General features: G+C 44.1%; 1 protein-coding gene across 1 annotated transcript in view; it reads right to left on the bottom strand.

Annotated features, from left to right (window-relative positions):
• Positions 1-11,664: 11,664 nt before the first annotated feature.
• Positions 11,665-18,392, bottom strand: part of MSH2 (mutS homolog 2) — a 45,617-nt gene continuing 38,889 nt past the window's right edge. Inside the window, 3 exon segments of the mRNA XM_039569418.1 lie at positions 11,665-12,074; positions 14,282-14,454; positions 17,853-18,100. Coding sequence (XP_039425352.1) covers positions 11,904-12,074; positions 14,282-14,454; positions 17,853-18,100 — 592 coding nt within the window. The 3' untranslated portion in view covers positions 11,665-11,903.

The raw sequence follows: 18,392 nt of genomic DNA, 5'->3' as shown, positions 1-18,392 counted from the left end.
CAGCAATTTTAAAAGCCATCCTAAAAATTACTTTATTTTTCCTTTGTACCTAGGCACTGAAAAGTCAATGAGCTAACTTTTTAGAAGTTTTTTTATGGTATCACATCCCAACCTAAATGCATTTTGATCTACACAGCAATGCTGTAAAAAAATTACTTCAAAAGTGCACGTGAAAACAATTGGGGGGGATTGTTCACTCTTTTTGATTGGTTTCACCTACAAAGAGCAGAGACTACAGAGAAATCTGGAGCCACAGACAGGCTCTGCTGTAAAATCCCCAGAAATATCACAGCACTTTCTTGCTAGAGCACATCATTTTATTTTCCAAAGCAAATGGAAACATAACCAGTGCAAAATCCTGCCTCATGTCACGGGTGCTCTTGTTTGCTTTTCCACAGAGGTGCTGCAGATGGGTGCAGCCAGCACATACCATCAGAGAGGGCTCAAACACCCTCTGTGCATCTCCACAGTAAGAAAATACAACTTAACACAGGCAGAGGCAGCAGCCAATGCAGGTGGGGGATAACTCCCTGTGCACTGCCAGGCACGGGGTCAGCTGCCCAAAGCCCTAAAGCCAAATGTGGGGAGACCTGGGTGCCTTTGGGGGAATTTGGGCTGCACTTGGGGGCTGACCAGCATCCATCTCAGCAGACTCTTCTCCCAGAGCTATTCCTGCACAAATTGACTGGGAGGGATGGGAACACCAAAGGGGTCTCAGCACTTCCACTGGGGGTGTTTTACCCATCTCCCAGCTTCCTGCCTCTCACTTTGGTCACACCTGCAGGACACCTCAGGATCCAAACTCTGAGCAGGAGAATGGGTGCCACCACAGTGCCCAGGTCTCCCTGGCAAGGTGGCTCCTGCATCACCTGCAGTGCCACAGGGCCCCAGGCGTGGCAGCAGTTGTGCAGACACAATGACACTCAGCTCGCTTGTCAGCCCGAGGCAGCACCCAGAGCACTGCCAACATCTATCCCATTTGCAAGGAGAAGGTAGTTTGGCACTGGTGCACAAAGAAGTGCTCCTGGATGCCCTTCAAGCGAATAAATACAAAATAACTCCAGCAGAGGAGACTCAAAAGCTGTTTTATTAAGAACATAATTTTATTAAAGGGTTTTTAAGAAATTGTCTTTGCCCAACAGAATGAAAGGAGGGCTGGTGGGCTGGCAGGAGCCTGGCATTCAGGGTGACACTTCTCTTTCAGAGAATCATAGAATTACAGAATCATTAAAGTTGGGAAAGAACCTTAGGATCACTAAGTCCAGTCATTAACCCAGCACTGCCAAGCCCACCACTAAACCGTGTCCCATCTACATCACTTTTAAATACCTCCAGGGATGGTGACTCCACCACTTCCCTGGGCAGCCTGTTACAATAGTTGACAACCTTTTCCATGAAAAATAATTTCCTAATATTCAATCTAACCATTTCCTCTCATCCTGTTTATCTGGTACATTTCCTCTCTGCCCATCAGCCCTTTGGCTCAGCAGTGGCACCATTCCCACATCTCCCACTTCTGATTAGAATGTGGTGCTGACATAGAGGATCTGCACAACCTGCCAGGAGAGAAACAGCCCCCATAAAGAAAATCATTCCAAGACTCTGCTGGTACCCACAGATGCCCAGGGAAGGTTTCTCAGGACAAGAGATGATTTTGATATACTCAAGTCAGCACCAGTAGCACCCCATATAGTCAGGAGAGGATGCATTCACTGCATCATTCAGCACTGTCAGTCATCTTTTCTCTAAAATCTTTTAAAACTCCAGAAACTGCAGCTGGGTGTTATTAGCATCAGTCCTACACCCTCCAGTATTTTTCTAGTACCCCATTAGTGTTTAACACACCGTGCTGGCAGCTCTGGGAGTCTGGGAGCATCATCTTTCAGAGAGCTTGTCCCTGCTTGGTTCAGTGCTTTCTTGTGCAGGCAGGAAATTTGTTGTGGGCGGTATTAAAGCACCTGCAAGGCGGATGTTGAGATCCTGAGGAGAGCTCTGAGCAGGCAATATTTGCCTTGTGAGGGGTGTGGTATTACTGTCCCTGCCTGGCTCTGTAGGGTCCCGTGCGCCCCCACAGACGCACGGGTGGGTTCAGTATTATTGTCAGTAGCAAAGAGTCGAGAAGGGCATTTGTGTGCGTTCCGGCAGGAGCATTTATTGCTGCTACACTGTCAAAGGGTGCAGGGGCAAAAACCAACATGATCCCGAAACTCAGAGTTTTATCTGGGGGCGGGGAAAAGGCAGAACCAGGGAACGGGGACCAATGGGGAAGCTCTGGGGGGGTGATGAGGGGTAGAGGCCAACAGCCAACCGGGGAATCCAAACTGGGATAGATTAACAGGACTGAACAAGCATCCTGGGAGAGGCCTCTTTCCCTCACCGTGAGCACTAAGTCTCTGGCACCAGAGACTGTCTTACCAAGAGCTCTCTCTGTCCCTTGTGCCACAGGCCAATCGGCCACCACAGTGTGGTGTTCAGCTCAAAGTGCCAAGGTTTTCTACTCCGTGGTTAAATGTCATGGGCTGCAGAGACACTCCAGGGAGAGAGAAATCACATGGATTTTCTTCCCCCACTGCTGAACAAATCTAGTCCTTCCAATCCCAATATATCATCAATGGGCATTTCTATCTGGACAGGCTATAGAGTTGCAAGCCACTAAAAAGATGGGTTGGAATAAATGCTGCTCTCCCCAGAAAGGGGCTGAGTTGGGGGGTGAGGGTGATACCCGAGTGGTTTTATTTAGGGTCCTGCTTCAGGGGGGAAGCAAAGAGCCCTTTTTCTTTCAGGACAGCAGTGAGGATGCCTGTCCATGTGCTTTTCCACTATGAACTGGATAAAACCCAACATCTTTCTATATAGTTTTTCCAGCAACGATTTTTGGCCACTCAGTCCATTTTAAAATAGGAACTGCTGAATTTCAGGGTACATTGAAGCTGAGAACTTATTTTTGTTAGTCTAGTTTCTAGCTGGTCTCTCTGAAACTGCCACAAGCAGAGCCCAGCCAGGGTTTTTCCACAGCCAAGCTCACACTCTGCCACAGGGACTCACATCCTACTCATCACAGCTCATCTGCTCTCATGGATGTTTTTAACATGGCCTGACAGAGGGTGCAGAACAGTGGGGAAAAGCATTTCTAGAAAGGTGAATTTTCAGCAGGCACAAGACAACCTGATGGCATCAAGCTTTCTGCCATCCAATCCTGGAGCTGTTCTGCCTGCACACATTCAGGAGCATGGATCTTTGCAGCCACTTTCCTCCTCAGCTGGAACTGAAAATGTGTACATTTTTTTCAAAAGAAGAAAGAGGGCTATTTTCTGAGTGCAAACAGCTTCTGCTGGTTTGTTTGTTTGTGTGGCTTTTTTAGAGCAGCATGTGAAGGGCATCCAAAAATTGCAGCCTCTCCCACCTGCCCACAGAGGATTTGCTCCCTGCTTAGCCCTGTCATGTGCTTCCCTCATCACCAAGCTGTGTTCCAGCCAACATCCATGGTGCCCCAGACAGGGGAAGGGAGGATAACAACAGACAGGTAACAAAGAGATGGAGAAGACAGGCAACAGCCACAAAGTCAGGGAGAAACAGAGATGAGAGGACAGTGAATGCAAAGGGGTCTGGTATAGAGCAGCTCTCCTGGTGACTAATTAAAGACTGAGGTGCTTTCAGTGGTGGTTTCTGACTAACCATGCACTGGTCCTCCACACCCAGAGCCTGTGCAGGGGCCCCACACTTCAGCCTTCATGTTCAGAACCCCATTCAGCTTCAAAGGGCTCAGGGCTTGTTTTCACTACCCAAGGAAGTGAGAATTGAAACATCACACACAGACTTACGGTGACCTCGTCCCGCTCTATTCAAATCAGTGCAAGCTTTGTCACTAACTCACATAACAGCAAAGCCAAGCAGACTGTGGTACATGAGGTGAACACCCTGTGGTTCTCCATTTGTACCACTGCAGTTTAAGCACATGCTCCTCATGGCTGGGCTTCTCCTCTCCTCCCTGTTTTCCACAGCCCTAAAACCAGAGGGATTTACATTGAGCATTTGCACTGTGCTGGCTGCAGTGCAAAGCAGGACTGTGTTTGGGGATACACTAAACTGCAGCAGAGGCAGAGACGAGCATCCCTCCTTCAGCAACCAAAGGTGTCCAACACCATCTCAAAAGCAGACAACGCACTTGACACCTACAGCCACGCAAAGGTTTTCCAAAACCCTCCTGACTGATGGTTACGGAGGTTTCTTTGAGCTCCCTGTGAAATGCATTAATGGCTGCCTGCTCTCTATAGACCAGATGCATTGCAATCTATTTTCTAGACTAAATTTCCCCATTTGGATAAAGATCCTACTTAGGCAGGCCTCATAAAGGGACTGGCCCAAAGCAGGCACAGTAGCTCAGGATTTCGTACCAGGCATGCTGCTGTGTCCTCCTGGAAGGGCCAAGGAGCAAGTTTTCAGGCATTATCTGCAAATGTCAGATTACTACACTGGTTACCACACTCCCTCAAAAAACTCCTTGTTCACATTAAACACCTTCAAGCAGCCTGATGCCTTGAATGATGTCCTTTGATAAGGGTAATAGGAAAAGAAAAATCCTAAGAAATGCATGCTTCAGGATGCGTGGGAGGTGCAGCAAAGCCTTGGATGGTTTGATTTCCTCTCGTGCACAGGATAAATAAGCATCTAGTCACTGATGGAGACCAGTCCTCATTCTTAAAAAACCAGTAAAACTGAACTTTGTAATACTAATGGGTAAGATACTCATCAGCTTTCGAAGTTTTCCAGTAAGAAAATTACACTTTTATCTACAAACTACACTCCAGAGAGAAATTAAACCATTGAGAACTACTGAGAGCACAACAGCATTAGCATGGATTCACGGGCCAAATCAACAGCCAGTCTAATCTCAGGGTGAAAAAAAGCATTTACTTCTTGCAGCTCCTCCAATTCACACTGAGTGAGCACATCTCTTACAAGAGAGATTACAGAGTTAATCTTGTGCCTCTCCACGGCAGAAAGATAAACAGCACTGCAGTTTTCTCATAACCAGTGTTTATCATACTAAATCATCCTTGAAATCCAGCCACAGCAGCACAGAAAGAGGGGCTTCTGCAAGGTTTCCCTTTCGGAAATTGATCTCCTTCCCAGAGTCCAAAAACCAAAAAGAAAAAGAGCCATTAAAATGCTACTGTACATGAAATTGTACATCAGATGGCCAGGAATATGGCTCAGGTCTGCTAGAGCCAGGTTAGCTCTTCTCCAGGGCTGTGTTACTGCACTGTGAGGTGGCTCCACTGCAGCTGGACAGGTCCGAGCTGGGGTCCCACAGGACCTTCCCCCTCTGAGGATCAAATATTTTAAGCAAGCCACCCAGCCATGCAAGTGTTTCATAGTGCTGGTGATCCACTGCCTGCTTAGCAAGCACTGCTCATTTTCTGGGGCAACCTCAAACAGGTGGTTTTGGTCTCAGGTGACTTTTTTTAAGTTAAAGGGAATAACTAGAGCAAAACGGCAGTGGGCAAACGAGTGCTGAAACAACACCTTCTAGAACACTTCCAGAGAAAGGCCAGCCTGTGCTGGTGGCCAGGGCTCCTACAGCAACCAGGGTGCTCCCAAACTGGACCGAAGGAGAGACCACGCCGTGGGCTCTGCACTATCAGAGCTACCCCAGGTGGCTGCTCACAGCTGGTGCAGTCACTTGCTATCTCAGGCTTCTGTGCCAGCACAGAGAAGTGCAGCTTTCAGACCCTGGGGGCTGCTTCAGTTTTGCTGGGGATGTACATCCACTCTCACAGAGCTCACATGCACCCCCTGGTTTCCTGCACCTATATCACCAGCCTTGGGCACTACAATACACATCCTTTTACACAGCAGGCACAAAGTAAGCGGGCTTCCTTTTTTACCTTTTAATGTCATTGATTGCCAGCAAGGTGCGAGCGAATTGCTACAGCGCATCCCAGTGCCCCTGCACTGAATGATAAATGCCACAGCAGAATGAAAATATGAAAGATGACTTCCTGCAAGCAGAAAGGGAATGTGAGCTTGAAAAATCTGCCCAAGGTGAAAAGAGTCAGTAGGTACAGAAACCAAAACTACGCTGCCCTCCCAGGTCATGGCGAAAAAAGATGACAGCCAGAGCACCTGAACTAAAATGAGCATCAGAATCATCTTGCTGGTAATTTGGGTGTTGAACATTGATATGAAGCTTGGTTTTTATTTTTCCCTTCTTCATTAGCACTTGAAAGCGTAAGGAAACTACTTGCCATTATGTTGAGACCCTGAAAACCAAGGAAGGGACATTCATGTCAGCAACAACCTACAGCAGAAAGACGCAAGGAAGAATTACCGCAAATATCCAGGCAGAAGATAATTGCTTCTCAACAGCATTTCCCCAATCACCTAAAACCCACAAGGCTTGCACCATGGTAACACATGCTGTCATTCCTTGCAAGGCTTGGGACCACATTCTGACAGCTACATTTCTGATCCTTTGTAGAGTGTTTTTTGTTGAACCACAGGCCTTGGGGAGGAGGTGCAGCACGTGGCACGGTTTGCTGGCTCTGTCTCCCTACAGTGCCACTCTGGCTGCACCTGCACAGGGAGAGCAGGTCCCCAGGCAGCTCTGGATGGGGTCAGGTGGGTGCAGAGAGGTTTAAAAGCTTGGACTGTCTGCTGTCTGAGGCATCTAGGAACAGCCACACAAGGGAAACCAGCAGGCATGCTGAAAATACTGACAATCTCTGGTCTGAAGTCCACAGCAGTGGACGCTTTCCGGAAGTTTTGTGCACAAATAGAAAGGTGCAGGACAGAAGATATTTCAAAATCTCAGTATGGAAAAAAAATCATGTTCCTCAGGGTATAAAGCAGCATCTTCAGGCAGGCACAGACACTTTAGGAATGCTGCCCATCTTCCTGCTTCCCTCACCGCATGGTCCAGCAGCAGATTGGAGATGGGACCAGACTGCCAGAGTGACCTGCAGCAGCCCTCCAGTGCAGATCTGCTCTTTGCCATGGCAGCTGGGCCCATTGCCAGAGTCCACAGCAACACACAGGGGAACAGTTGCCTAATTTTTGGAGAAAGAGCATATTGAAGCCACCCCCTGTACAAGCGCATCGCCCTGACAAGCAATAACTTTTCAGTGTGCAGCAGGACGGGGTGGATCAGCAGGGGAAATGTTCTCGTAGGAACAGGCTATCTATTCTCAGCTTTTCCCTCAGCTCTCCTTGTTTAGCACAGCTGTTGTCAGTTTTCCAACTGTCCCCACAAAGACAGAACGATTACATCCTTAAGGACACTGCCACAGGCATCCAGCAGCTCAAACCAGCTGCCAAGGCACCTTTTTTCCCACAAAGGCAAAAATGCAAACACATTTTCTCACCTTTAGGAAAGCACTACTCTGCAGCTGCAGGAGCTTTACACTATGTAAACCTGTCATGTGCTTTACACTATTGTTTCCCTCAGCTACAGGCACTGCTGCTGGGTCAGGTGACAGGGGGACAGCATGTCAGGAGGGTAAGTCCCAGCTGCCACTACATATGATCAGAAATTGCCACTCCCCTCTTTAACAGCAGAGGTTCGTCCCCGCACTTTGACTGGCAAAGCAGCACATGCAGGGCCCTGTCCCACCCCGTGCAAATAAAAAGCATTGCTGGCAGCTGAGGGAGACACACATACGTAAAAGTAGCACTGCAAAGTGCTCCCTGTGCACAGGAACAGCGCAGGAGCTTGGCAGGAGTAGAGAGAGGAAAGGCAACAGGCTGGGAAAGGCAGCTGCAAGGCTGGGAGAGGACCAGGAATATCTGAGAGACAACTGCTAACAAGGCTGTTTCAGCAAACAGCATCCAGAGCCAAGTTCTACCTGCAAGGGTTGCAGCCATCTCAGAAAGATGACAGCACCTCTCCCCTATATTCTAAGGCTTCAGTCTCCTGAGGCTGTGTTTTCCTTCTTCCCAGGTCAGCAAGAGGCAAAGAACTCGATTCATAACCTCACACTACTTCAGATGCAAAGCAGCAATTGCTCTCCCCCTTGATTTTTCAAATAAATCTGCCCCACTGCAGCATAGCAAGACCAGTCATCTCACTGCTTTGTAGCCAGAAAAATTGCTCAGCCTGTGTAGTGAGTGGTTGGATGTTCGAAAACTCTTTAAATTAATGCCATGAAAACCAGCTTAAATCGTCATCGTAATCTCGCACCAAACCGGATGAAACTGCTCACACAACCCCAGACCTCAGCAATGAGGTCTTGTATCCGGAAAAGTTAGACCACAAGCAGTCCCAGTCACTTACAGGGTGGCTGTCAGCCCAGAACAGCTCCATCCACCAAGAACTAATGCAAAGTTGTTATGTTCCACAAAGCCAGGCCACCAGCATGCCGGTTCTCACCAGCAGAGAGCCCAAGCTCTCCAAGGATTCAAAGTCTCCTCCAGCCACTGTCAGTGGGCAAGGACTCACCTCAGTACCTTTCCTGCCATTTCTGATTCCAGAACCACCTCAGCTCCAGTGGTGAAAAGAGACACAGAGCCACTTGGCGACTGCATTATTATTTGAGATGCACAGGCACAGCTGCAAGCTGCAACACACAGAGCTGAGTCCCGAGCTGACAGGCAGCATTCCCCAATTTGTCGGCTTGATCCCTGGAGTCATCCAACCCTGACTGGAGCCTCTGACCACAACCCAAGAGGTAAACCCAACACTTTCTCATCAGGCTGGCTACCAGGTGCTCCTGCACACAAAGAGGTAGATCCTGATCACTAAAAGGGCAGTGGAATCATAAAAGGAAAATTAATTCCATCAGTGTTCACTCATGTCCCCTCTTTCGTTTTACCCCATGTAATCCAGTTTTCTTCATAAAAGCCTTCTAGATGGGGAGAAACAGCAGAGACCAAAAAGACCACGTGCCTGCAGCAAGCATTCAGTGCCAAGCTTTCCCAGGTGAATGAGCAAAGAGAACTTTGCATCTTTATTCCGGGCTAACAGTACATGGCCTCACTGCTCCTCAACAGCCTTGTTACTTTCTTTTGAAACTCTCATAATCTTTGCATCCCTGGCACAGCTCTGTGATAAGCAGACAAGTTCTGGAATTGCTCCTGTCCCATAGGTACATTTCTGAACAAAAAGCTAAATTGGAAGTAGCAAAAATAGCCACCCCGCCTGCTCACATGAAATCACACTACCTGTAACCCAGTTTGCAAGCAGCACTGACATATGGAGACTTAACCCTGCCTGATCTTCTCTTGCCTATATCCAGCAGCAGAGGGAGGGGGAAGTGTAGTGGAGAAAACAGTTCAAAAGATTAGTTTTAAAATCTTGTTATCTTGCACACCTCTTCCTTTTGAGTGTTGAAGGGCATGAGAAAAACTGAATCTTCTTTGCTGCAGATACACAAGACCCTTTCTGAAGCACACAGAAGGTGCTGCCCAGAGCTGGTCCATCACTCCTGAATAACACACAAGCACCTTTCACTCTCAGACAGGCAAATCCGGTCACACAGAACAGCTCTATCAGCCTCCAACTGCAATACAAAAATAAAAGCAGCCTGTCCTCAGCACGTTGCGGACACACAGAACTGATGCACCACATCCAGAAAGGAAAGAGTGGACACAAAGAACATAAACAAAGGGGACTGAGGGAAACTGGGAATCAGGGTCAAAGCAGAGAAGTGGCTCCTCTTGCTGATGGCAGCTTAATGAGGAAATCCTCGGCTAAGTAGACACTTCAAGTGCACACAGGGCCAAAGGGAAAATGGAGAAGTTCCTGGAAGAGATGACCTCTGGTGGTTTTATGCCACATGACAGAAAGGGGCATCTCTGCTCAGACTCCAGGGATCTCAGCATACACAGGAACAGGCTGTCAGTAGCAGCCATTCCAGTCCCTCACAGGAACTGCCCATTTCTAGCAACACCCGAAGCAGTTTGATGCAGCATTTTTGGATACCTTGGTGCTTGAAACAATATACTGCAAAACCAGATATATTTTTCATTACTTTATGCAACAGTCGTTTTTCATTTACGTGCTTTTCCAGACCATGCATCAACTGTGCTGCTTGTACATGCAAATCTGTTTTTGTCTTTTTAAGTAGAATGCATTTTAATTTAAAGGCCAAAAAGGTGTTAGGCAGCACTCCAACCTCTCAAACAAGCCTTTAGCGCTTCTGTTAAGAAGTAGATCTAGTATGTCCCAGTTCTGGTCTAAGTACAAGCATTATCCAACAGCAAGTTGAACATCACACCTCTTTTATGACTACTTAAATGCTTAAAGGCAGACCACTGCAACACATTAATCCCTGACACAGGGCTATAGCACAGCTTTAACAGCAGCACTGCTGTCCCCAGCACACACCCACTGATGCAATCTCGGAACACAGCAAGAGTTTGCCTAACATCTTCAGCATGACTTTATTCCTATCCTCTCCTGCGACAAACACCTTTTCCCATTAGTCTTTCAACACTGACAGTTTTAAATATAGGTAGTATTCTTCAGCTACAATTTAAAATGCTAAATTTCAAGGAGAAAATAAACTTGTACCAGCATGCTTTCAAACTGCCTCAATGAGAGAAGCACATCAGATAAAAATCAATGTATTCTTACTTTGTAGACAGACCTCACTAATCACGACCAGCTCAGACGTTCCAGTTAAAATGTAACTTCACCCCAACCTCTGCTTACATTACAAAACCCCCAAAATACGCACATTATCACAACTCAGGCAGGAAGAGCAGGCCTATAGTATATTTCACGGAAGCATTACCATTCACACAGCAAACAAAAAAAATCCCTCCCACCCACCCACCTCACCCCTCCCCAGCTCTGTGCAGGTACACATGCAAAAAATTTCTGGCAAACCACAGAAGCATCTGGTTGGTAAAGACCAAAGATTATGGAGTCCAACTGTTAACCCAGCACTGCCAAGGCCACCACTGAACCATGTCCCTGAGTGCCACATCTACATATACTGTCAATACCTCCAGGGTGGTGATTCTGACACTTCTCCAGGTGGCCTGCTCCCTGGTGTTGACAAGCCTTTTGGTGAAGACATTTTTCCTAATACCCAATCTAAAACTCCTCTGGTGCAATTTGAGGCTGTTTCTTCTTGTCCTATCACTTGTTATTTGGGAGAAGAGACTGTTGCCCACCCTGCTACAACCTCCTTCCAGGGAGTTGTAGAGAGAGATCAGGCTTCCCCCGAGCCTTCTTTTCTTCTAGGCTGAACACTGCTAGCTCCTCAGCTGCTCCTCAGACTTGTGCTCCAGACCCTTCCCCAGCTCCATTGCCCTTCTCTGGAGTCTCTCCACCCCCTCCATGTGTTTCCTGTAGTGAGGGGCCCCGAACTGGACACAGCACTTGAGGTGTGGCCTCACCAGTGCCCAGGGGGACAATCACTGCCCCAGTCCTGTTGGCCACAATGGCTGATACAGGTCAGGATGTCATTGGCCTTCCTGGCTACCTGGACACACTTAGATGTTTTTCTTCTAATGGAGCACTAATATGGCATTACTAAATCTTTAGTGAATTAATTAATATAATTGCATCACACGAAAAAGAATCATGGTCTAGGACCAGGATTTTGTGTACGCACTGCTGCTTTCCAAGGCTCTGGCAACTGTTTGACACCTCAACTGTTAAGACTTTCTAGCCCACTTCTGGTAAAATATTACACATTTTGTTTGTGCAGTCAATAGTTCTTGATAGGAAAAAGACATTTTATTGTAAACTTCTAAAAGGACAAAATGATCCCAACTAAAGCAGGAATCTGGCACGTAATATGCTCAGAATTTTTTACAAAATAATTACAATCCAAGAAAAAATGCCTACATAAATCAGTACAAGTATCATGAAGTATAAAAGCTACAAGACAAGAAAATTATAGTTCTTTCAATACAAAATACACTTCAAGAGCTGTATCCTGTTCTCACACATTTCATGATATAACTTTCGTTTGAGAAATTATTTCATTCACAAAACTGTTGTTCTTTGCCAGCACATCATTTCTCAGCTGTTTCAACTTGACTTTGATGTCTTCTTCTGACATATCTGTCAGGGGCAATGCTTTCACTTGACAAAGAAAATCCTCAATTATCTTTTCACCTTCCTGAAACGGAGAGAAGAGAAGGAAAAGAAAACAGCAAGGATGTTTAGATTGCAAGCAGGAATTTTCCGAATTCCCTACAGATACAAAGTATTGTTCATCAGCAGAAACTCAGTGCAGGCAAAAATCATGGTTATCTTTGTCCTTGCTATCAAGTTCTAAACACCAGAACAAACCACTTATGCTGGTACCGGGAGTTCTTTTTCAGTCCATGAGCAAAAAGCACGAGTTGATCAGCATAAACACGATATTGAACATTATGATCTCCTATAAATGTTCCACATTTAATTCCAGTGTGCAGCCACATGAGGTGGGGACTGCCAGCAATAATAGCACCAGAATGGTCATATTACCCAAACTAGTTACTTTTAGAAGGGACTGTCAATCAAAAGCAATGTTTCAATATGCAAAAGGAAAGAACAAATTGTAACCAAGCAACTGGAGAGTGGCCGTCACCAAGGAGAACAGATGATAATTAAGCTTTATGCATATGCTTTTACACAAACAGGCAAAGTGGAACTTCTAAACAATCTGACTTGAATAGCAAGAACGAACATTGCAATGAACAGTATTCAGAATCCCTGTATTGGAAACAATTGGTCCAGAATGCAGAAGTTTGTCCTCTGCATTTTAGAATTCTACTGAAAAGTTTACTTAGTTTTCCTCTTATCATTTAAGACTGATGCAGAAGTTTCCAAAAAGTAATAGCACCCTTTTCCCTCTACACATGATGTTAACCAAGGCAGACAAATTCTCTGGGTGAGACATCTAAAGCTCTGCCATTCTATTGCCTAGAGAGTTTATGGAATATTATGTATTACTGAAACACTAAAGAATAAAACATGATGCTGTATTTGTCACAAGTGTTTGCAATGTCAATTTCATTTACACCAACTTAGGACCATGCAGCCAGGTCCAACTAATTTGAAAATTCCTTCACCATGACACCTGACAGAGGAAAGGTAATAGTGGAGCAACTGAGGTAGTTGGAGGGAAAGCCTTCTGGCAGTAAAAAGTAGAACAAACCAGAGATTGTTCACCTAAAGCATCAGATCCACTTACTGAGCTAGAACAACAAATGCAGTTGACCTCTGAAAGTGAAAATAAAGTAACAGGGAACAGCCTCTGTCTAGAGCAAAGGCTTTTTAAATGTAGGAAGTGTACTGGATATGGACTAACACTTCAAGACTTCCATACACTGCTGTATTACCAAGGCTGCCAGAAGGAGATAAATGTGGTACAATGCTGTGAAGGTTCAGGCTGACTGCTGGGACACAGAACTGTGCTCTGGAAGCAGGTTTGTATGCACACAGCAAGGAGGACCCAACTGCTGACAAAAACCAATGAAAGCCACAAAGCAGAAGCATGTGGATTTCCCAGGAGGCTGCCACAGATGTCGCTGTGGACTCTTACTCCAGCAACAAGACGACACAGGATATTCTGAAAAAGCTTCCTGCAGCCTTTGCTGTCCTTTACACTACCTGCTAACAAAGCTTCTTTAAAGAAACTTCATTTTGTGACACCTGTACATCAGACATTCCAGGTACTGATTGCCATGTTCTTTGATATGATCAGCTTCTGAGATGTGACAGTTCCGATGGGACATGGAAGGCCACAGAGGAGAAGGCTGGGTGCGTATTCAGCTTTTCTCTGGTGTGAACAGATCTGATCACACTGGGCTCTAAGAACTCGGCACTAATGAACACTCAAATAAGGGGAAGCAAAACCAGGTGTGACCCAACTGCAGAGCCAAGAATATTCTACACAATGGTAACAGAAGCTGTTATCTTAAGTCCCAAGAAACTTTGCATACAAATTAAATAGTCAACAAAAGTGATGAACACAAAGTTCCTGTTTGGTTCACAGCATAAATAAAACTCCACTGGACAGGCACACATATATAACTCAAGTATAACTCAAGCTGTACTGCTGGGCATTATTCTTTGAGGAAAAAAGAATAGTTTCCATCTCATGACTATATTTTTAGATAAAATTCTTGCCTATGTTAACTTGAAATTAATCTAAATCAAAACCCACTATCCCTGAACATCTCTTCAACTCCTAATGAACATCATAGCCAAGGTATTTTGTTACAGAAAAATGCATTATAGGTAATTATTCTCAAGCTTTGGGGGAATCGGAATCCTTAAACGATTTTGCTTCAGCTATTCCAGCAAAACAAATTTTAAAAATTTTTTCTGATACCACACCTCTCTTTCTCTATATAACTTCTTGGCTGGTGGTTCTCCTTCAGATTCCTTGGACTTCCCAATGTTTTGGAACTCCTCCAGCTCCAATGCTTTCTCTCTTGCACTTTCTATCACGTGTTTTGGGAAAGCTGCCAACTCTGCTACATGTATTCCAAAACTCTGGTCACAGACACCTGGAAGCAGAGAAAAAAACCCCAACAGTTAAGAATTCACAGAAGCTAATATGGCTGCTCAGAGATTATATGGACATGGTTGTAATAGTTCTCTGTTCTGAAGAATTAAGTGCGTGACTTGATTTGGTTCTCCCCAACACTTTCTGATTTATTTTTTCTACTAAAAATGGTAACACAGAATAAAGAATACACTCTTACTTAATTAAGCTCTATTAGAGAAGTAATTGCAGCTCCAAAGTGCTTCAGGAAGAAATGGAAAACTCTTCAGACAGAAAATTTCCCTCTCATACTTGAAATTGAACAATGATTTTTATTAAAGCAGCACAGTCTGTAGAATATAATAATTTGCGTGCTTTTTAATAGATATTTCTCACATCTACTCTATACCTATATAAATACATGTATGTATGTGTATAGACAAACATTAAAAATGCTGCGTTCTCAATCATCCCTCTCCTCCTTTGCATCTGTACCAAATAACTCCTCAGTCTCCAGGAGTCATCATCTTTAATTATATCAAAATCTTTCAACTGCAACTTCACACTTACTCCAATTAATACACTGTTTATAACACGTGTTTGAGAAAAGTCCTCATAATTGCTCAAAATACGTAAATTATACACAGTTACATAAAACAATTTTCACTTCAGTATTAAAAGCCCTCTGATAAAATCTATCAACTCTTATTTGCTTACATTATCATAATTCCATTTGTTCTCCCACATATATTACTACATCCTTTTAATTCTGGTTTCCATCAAGGAGCTAAGAATAAATTAATTACACTTGCAAAATGACAGTTGTTTTTGGGTTTTTCAACTAATCATCTATTAAATACTGAGTAACTGAAGAATAGGTGAAGGAAGATTTAGCATTTTGACTTTTTCTGTTTTATTAACCTTGTAATCTCTCAGGTTTCTTAAAGGAAATTAACACATTTAAGCAGAAATCAGTCTTCTTGATTTTGTATAAAAAAGACACCTCCCCAGACTCAAATCTAACTCAGTTCTCAGCTCAGAGAATCCTGAGCAGAGGCCTGAAGAACAGTACTTCATGTGTTTCCTCTTCCAGTGATTCTGTCACTCTTGAAGCATGAGGACAGGGTTGAAAACACTGTATAAAAGTCCCTTGTCATGCTTTTCAGATTTAGTTATACGTTTCAAATGACACCAAACCTGTTATTTGTTTCAAAACACAGCTGTATCTGAGCTGCCTATACACACATGCTTGATGGAGCAACATAACAATTCCAAAAGGGAAACACTAAATGCAAAAAACTTTGGTGCAAGATGGATATCTAATTAGAGTCCAGATATTTAAAGATGAAGATTTCATAGTGTTGTATCTCCTCTGACAGAGGTTTAAGTAGATAGATAAAAAATATTGTGTCTCCATGCTCAATAGCACTTCCAGGAAAATGGATGGAATGAAAAGACATTGCATGTACAAAAAGATGTGTATGACTGAAAATGGCACAACTGATTGAAGAAAAAAATTAAACTGGGATTCTACAGTTTTTATCAGGACCAGAATGGCTGAATTAGTACAGGTTTTAAAAACAAAAGGAGTGGGTTGAAGAAAGAGAACTCACCCAACTGTCTGGGGAATATTAGGGGGTTTTATTGTACGAGTTGCTGTTCCAAAAGATTTAGAAGGTAGAAGGTTTTGATATAGTGTATATTGATTCCCTCCTCAACCAACATGCTCAAAATAAGGCATCTAAATAAAGATGGCTTGTTTGAAGATTCTGTACATCACCATCTCTTGCTGCACCAAAACCACTCACAGTTTCAATGTACACTTGCAGCAGTTTATGACTGTTTTTCTTCAGTTCCAATGCCACACTAAATCACTTTTAAGCACCAGTTTGAGCAAAGCTTTCAGAGGGCTCTGAACCTTCACTTGGTGGAAGGAGCTCAACATGTGCTGGAGAAGATGGGAAACAACAAACTAGGAAAGAACCACAGACACCTCCTCTCCACTGGGACAGGCTGGGGACCAGGGCCACAGTGCTCTGGACTAATATTCAAGCAAAGTGCACCAACAGTGCCCATCTCAAAGGAATAAAGATCCCAAAAGACAAGGACACAGAGTTAAAAGATACAGGGCTGTGGCAGACAGAGGTAACCCACCCAGCTTTGAGCAGACTCTCAGCAAAGCCAGAGGAGAGCAGTACTTCTGCTGTGATTCCCCTTGCTCAGAGCAGTCTCCCAAGCTTTACAGAAAAGTACCCAAAACCTAACTGCAAGATTATAGCCAGAGGGGAATACAAAATTAGAAGTGGTCATACATGTAATCTAAGGGCAAGAAATGAAGTCATTTAATAGATTTAAAACCAGAAGAAATGAGTAAGAAATAGTCAATCAGTAATGCCATAGGAGTAAAACCAGCAAGGTAACAGATCCAGGATAGCCAGAGTGTTCTACAGTAACCCTGTTCTACCCACCCAAGTGTCATCTAACTCATTACTTTGTTGTGGAACTCAGAGGAGGAAAATTAAGAGGAACACAGAGTAAGAAGGAGTACTCTGCCCACATTTTAAATCAAAATCTCAGCCCCAAGGTTGCCAACCGGACTGAAACGCTCTAGTGAGAACAATCCAAAATCACTGTACAGTTCACAGCTAAATTAGAATGCCATAAATGGGCACACCTTGCAAGCCACAGTTACAGCTCTGCTTAATTTAGCAATAAATACAGGCTCCTGCTGAAGGAAGAAAAAACAAGTGATGGGGGATATAGAGAAGCAGAAGGAATAGATGAAATTTATGCCTAATTAAAAATTGTTTAATTTAATACTGAAAGGAATAACTGGATCCACTAAAAGGTTTTAATTAAATACATCTAACTGATCTTACACTAACAAAACAGGCTACTTGTTGTTTCACTATGATGCCATTTGCTAAAAATTAACCATATGATTTTTCCTACATCAAATTACTGCATAAATTGGGCAACATAAGACTAAGTCTTATTATAATGATATAGACATTATTAAAAACTATCAGCACATAAAAGGTGCACTCATTTCTTTTAAAAGAACGGTTTAACAAGTTTAAGTCTCTTACATCAGCAGGTTGAAATGGCTGATTTAGGAAAACAGAAAATAACATTCTGGAACCCTTCTCCCCATCTTTCAAAAAGAAATGGGAAGCAACTCAGTAACATCAACTTGAATGGCAGAAATAGCCTAGAAATCATCACAAATAATCATCAACATCACCACCAACTGTGTTCACACATGGACAGAGCTCCTGTCATACACACTGTCTATGGACAGAGAAGAACATATGTATTATAAACCCTAAGCCTCAAGTATGACATGAGTTTTTGGGGGGGATTTTTTTCCATTAAGATTTTTCTTCCCCAGGGCAAAATGAAGTTTAGACACAGTCTTACCTTCCTTGACACGATAAAGCATCGTCAGTGTGTCATCACTGGTCAGAGCAGTGACATGGAGGTTATTTACTGTTGGCACCTGGTCAGCAAGAGCTGTCAGTTCATGGAAGTGTGTAGCAAACATGGCAAACCCACAGATTTTGCTGGCAATGTATTCTGAGATAGCCCACGCTAAGCCAAAGCCATCATAGGTAGAAGTTCCTCTTCCCAGCTCATCGATGATTATCAGGGAGTTTTCAGTTGCTGTCCTAAAACCACAAGAGCATTTTGTAACATTTGATAGCAGCATGAACTCTGGATATTGGAGTACCACAAGTTATGCTGTGGATGCAGAGCATGGAACAGGCAAAAGACCCTTCTTAGTTACATATATAGTGCAGACACAGCACCACACAGATTATTCCAAATTAGGTCCTTTGTCCCATTTGAACTTTGGCCTCTTGGTAGCAGCTCTGTATTGACCACTGGAATAAACAGAAGGCTACTTCAGGAACTTATGAACAAGCTAAAAAGAACTTGAGATCCTCCACTAAGATTCCC

The sequence above is a fragment of the Corvus cornix genome, chromosome 3, assembly GCF_000738735.6.
Source record: "Corvus cornix cornix isolate S_Up_H32 chromosome 3, ASM73873v5, whole genome shotgun sequence".
Classification (NCBI taxonomy): domain Eukaryota; kingdom Metazoa; phylum Chordata; class Aves; order Passeriformes; family Corvidae; genus Corvus; species Corvus cornix.
This window is presented reverse-complemented; position numbering and strand designations above follow the sequence as displayed.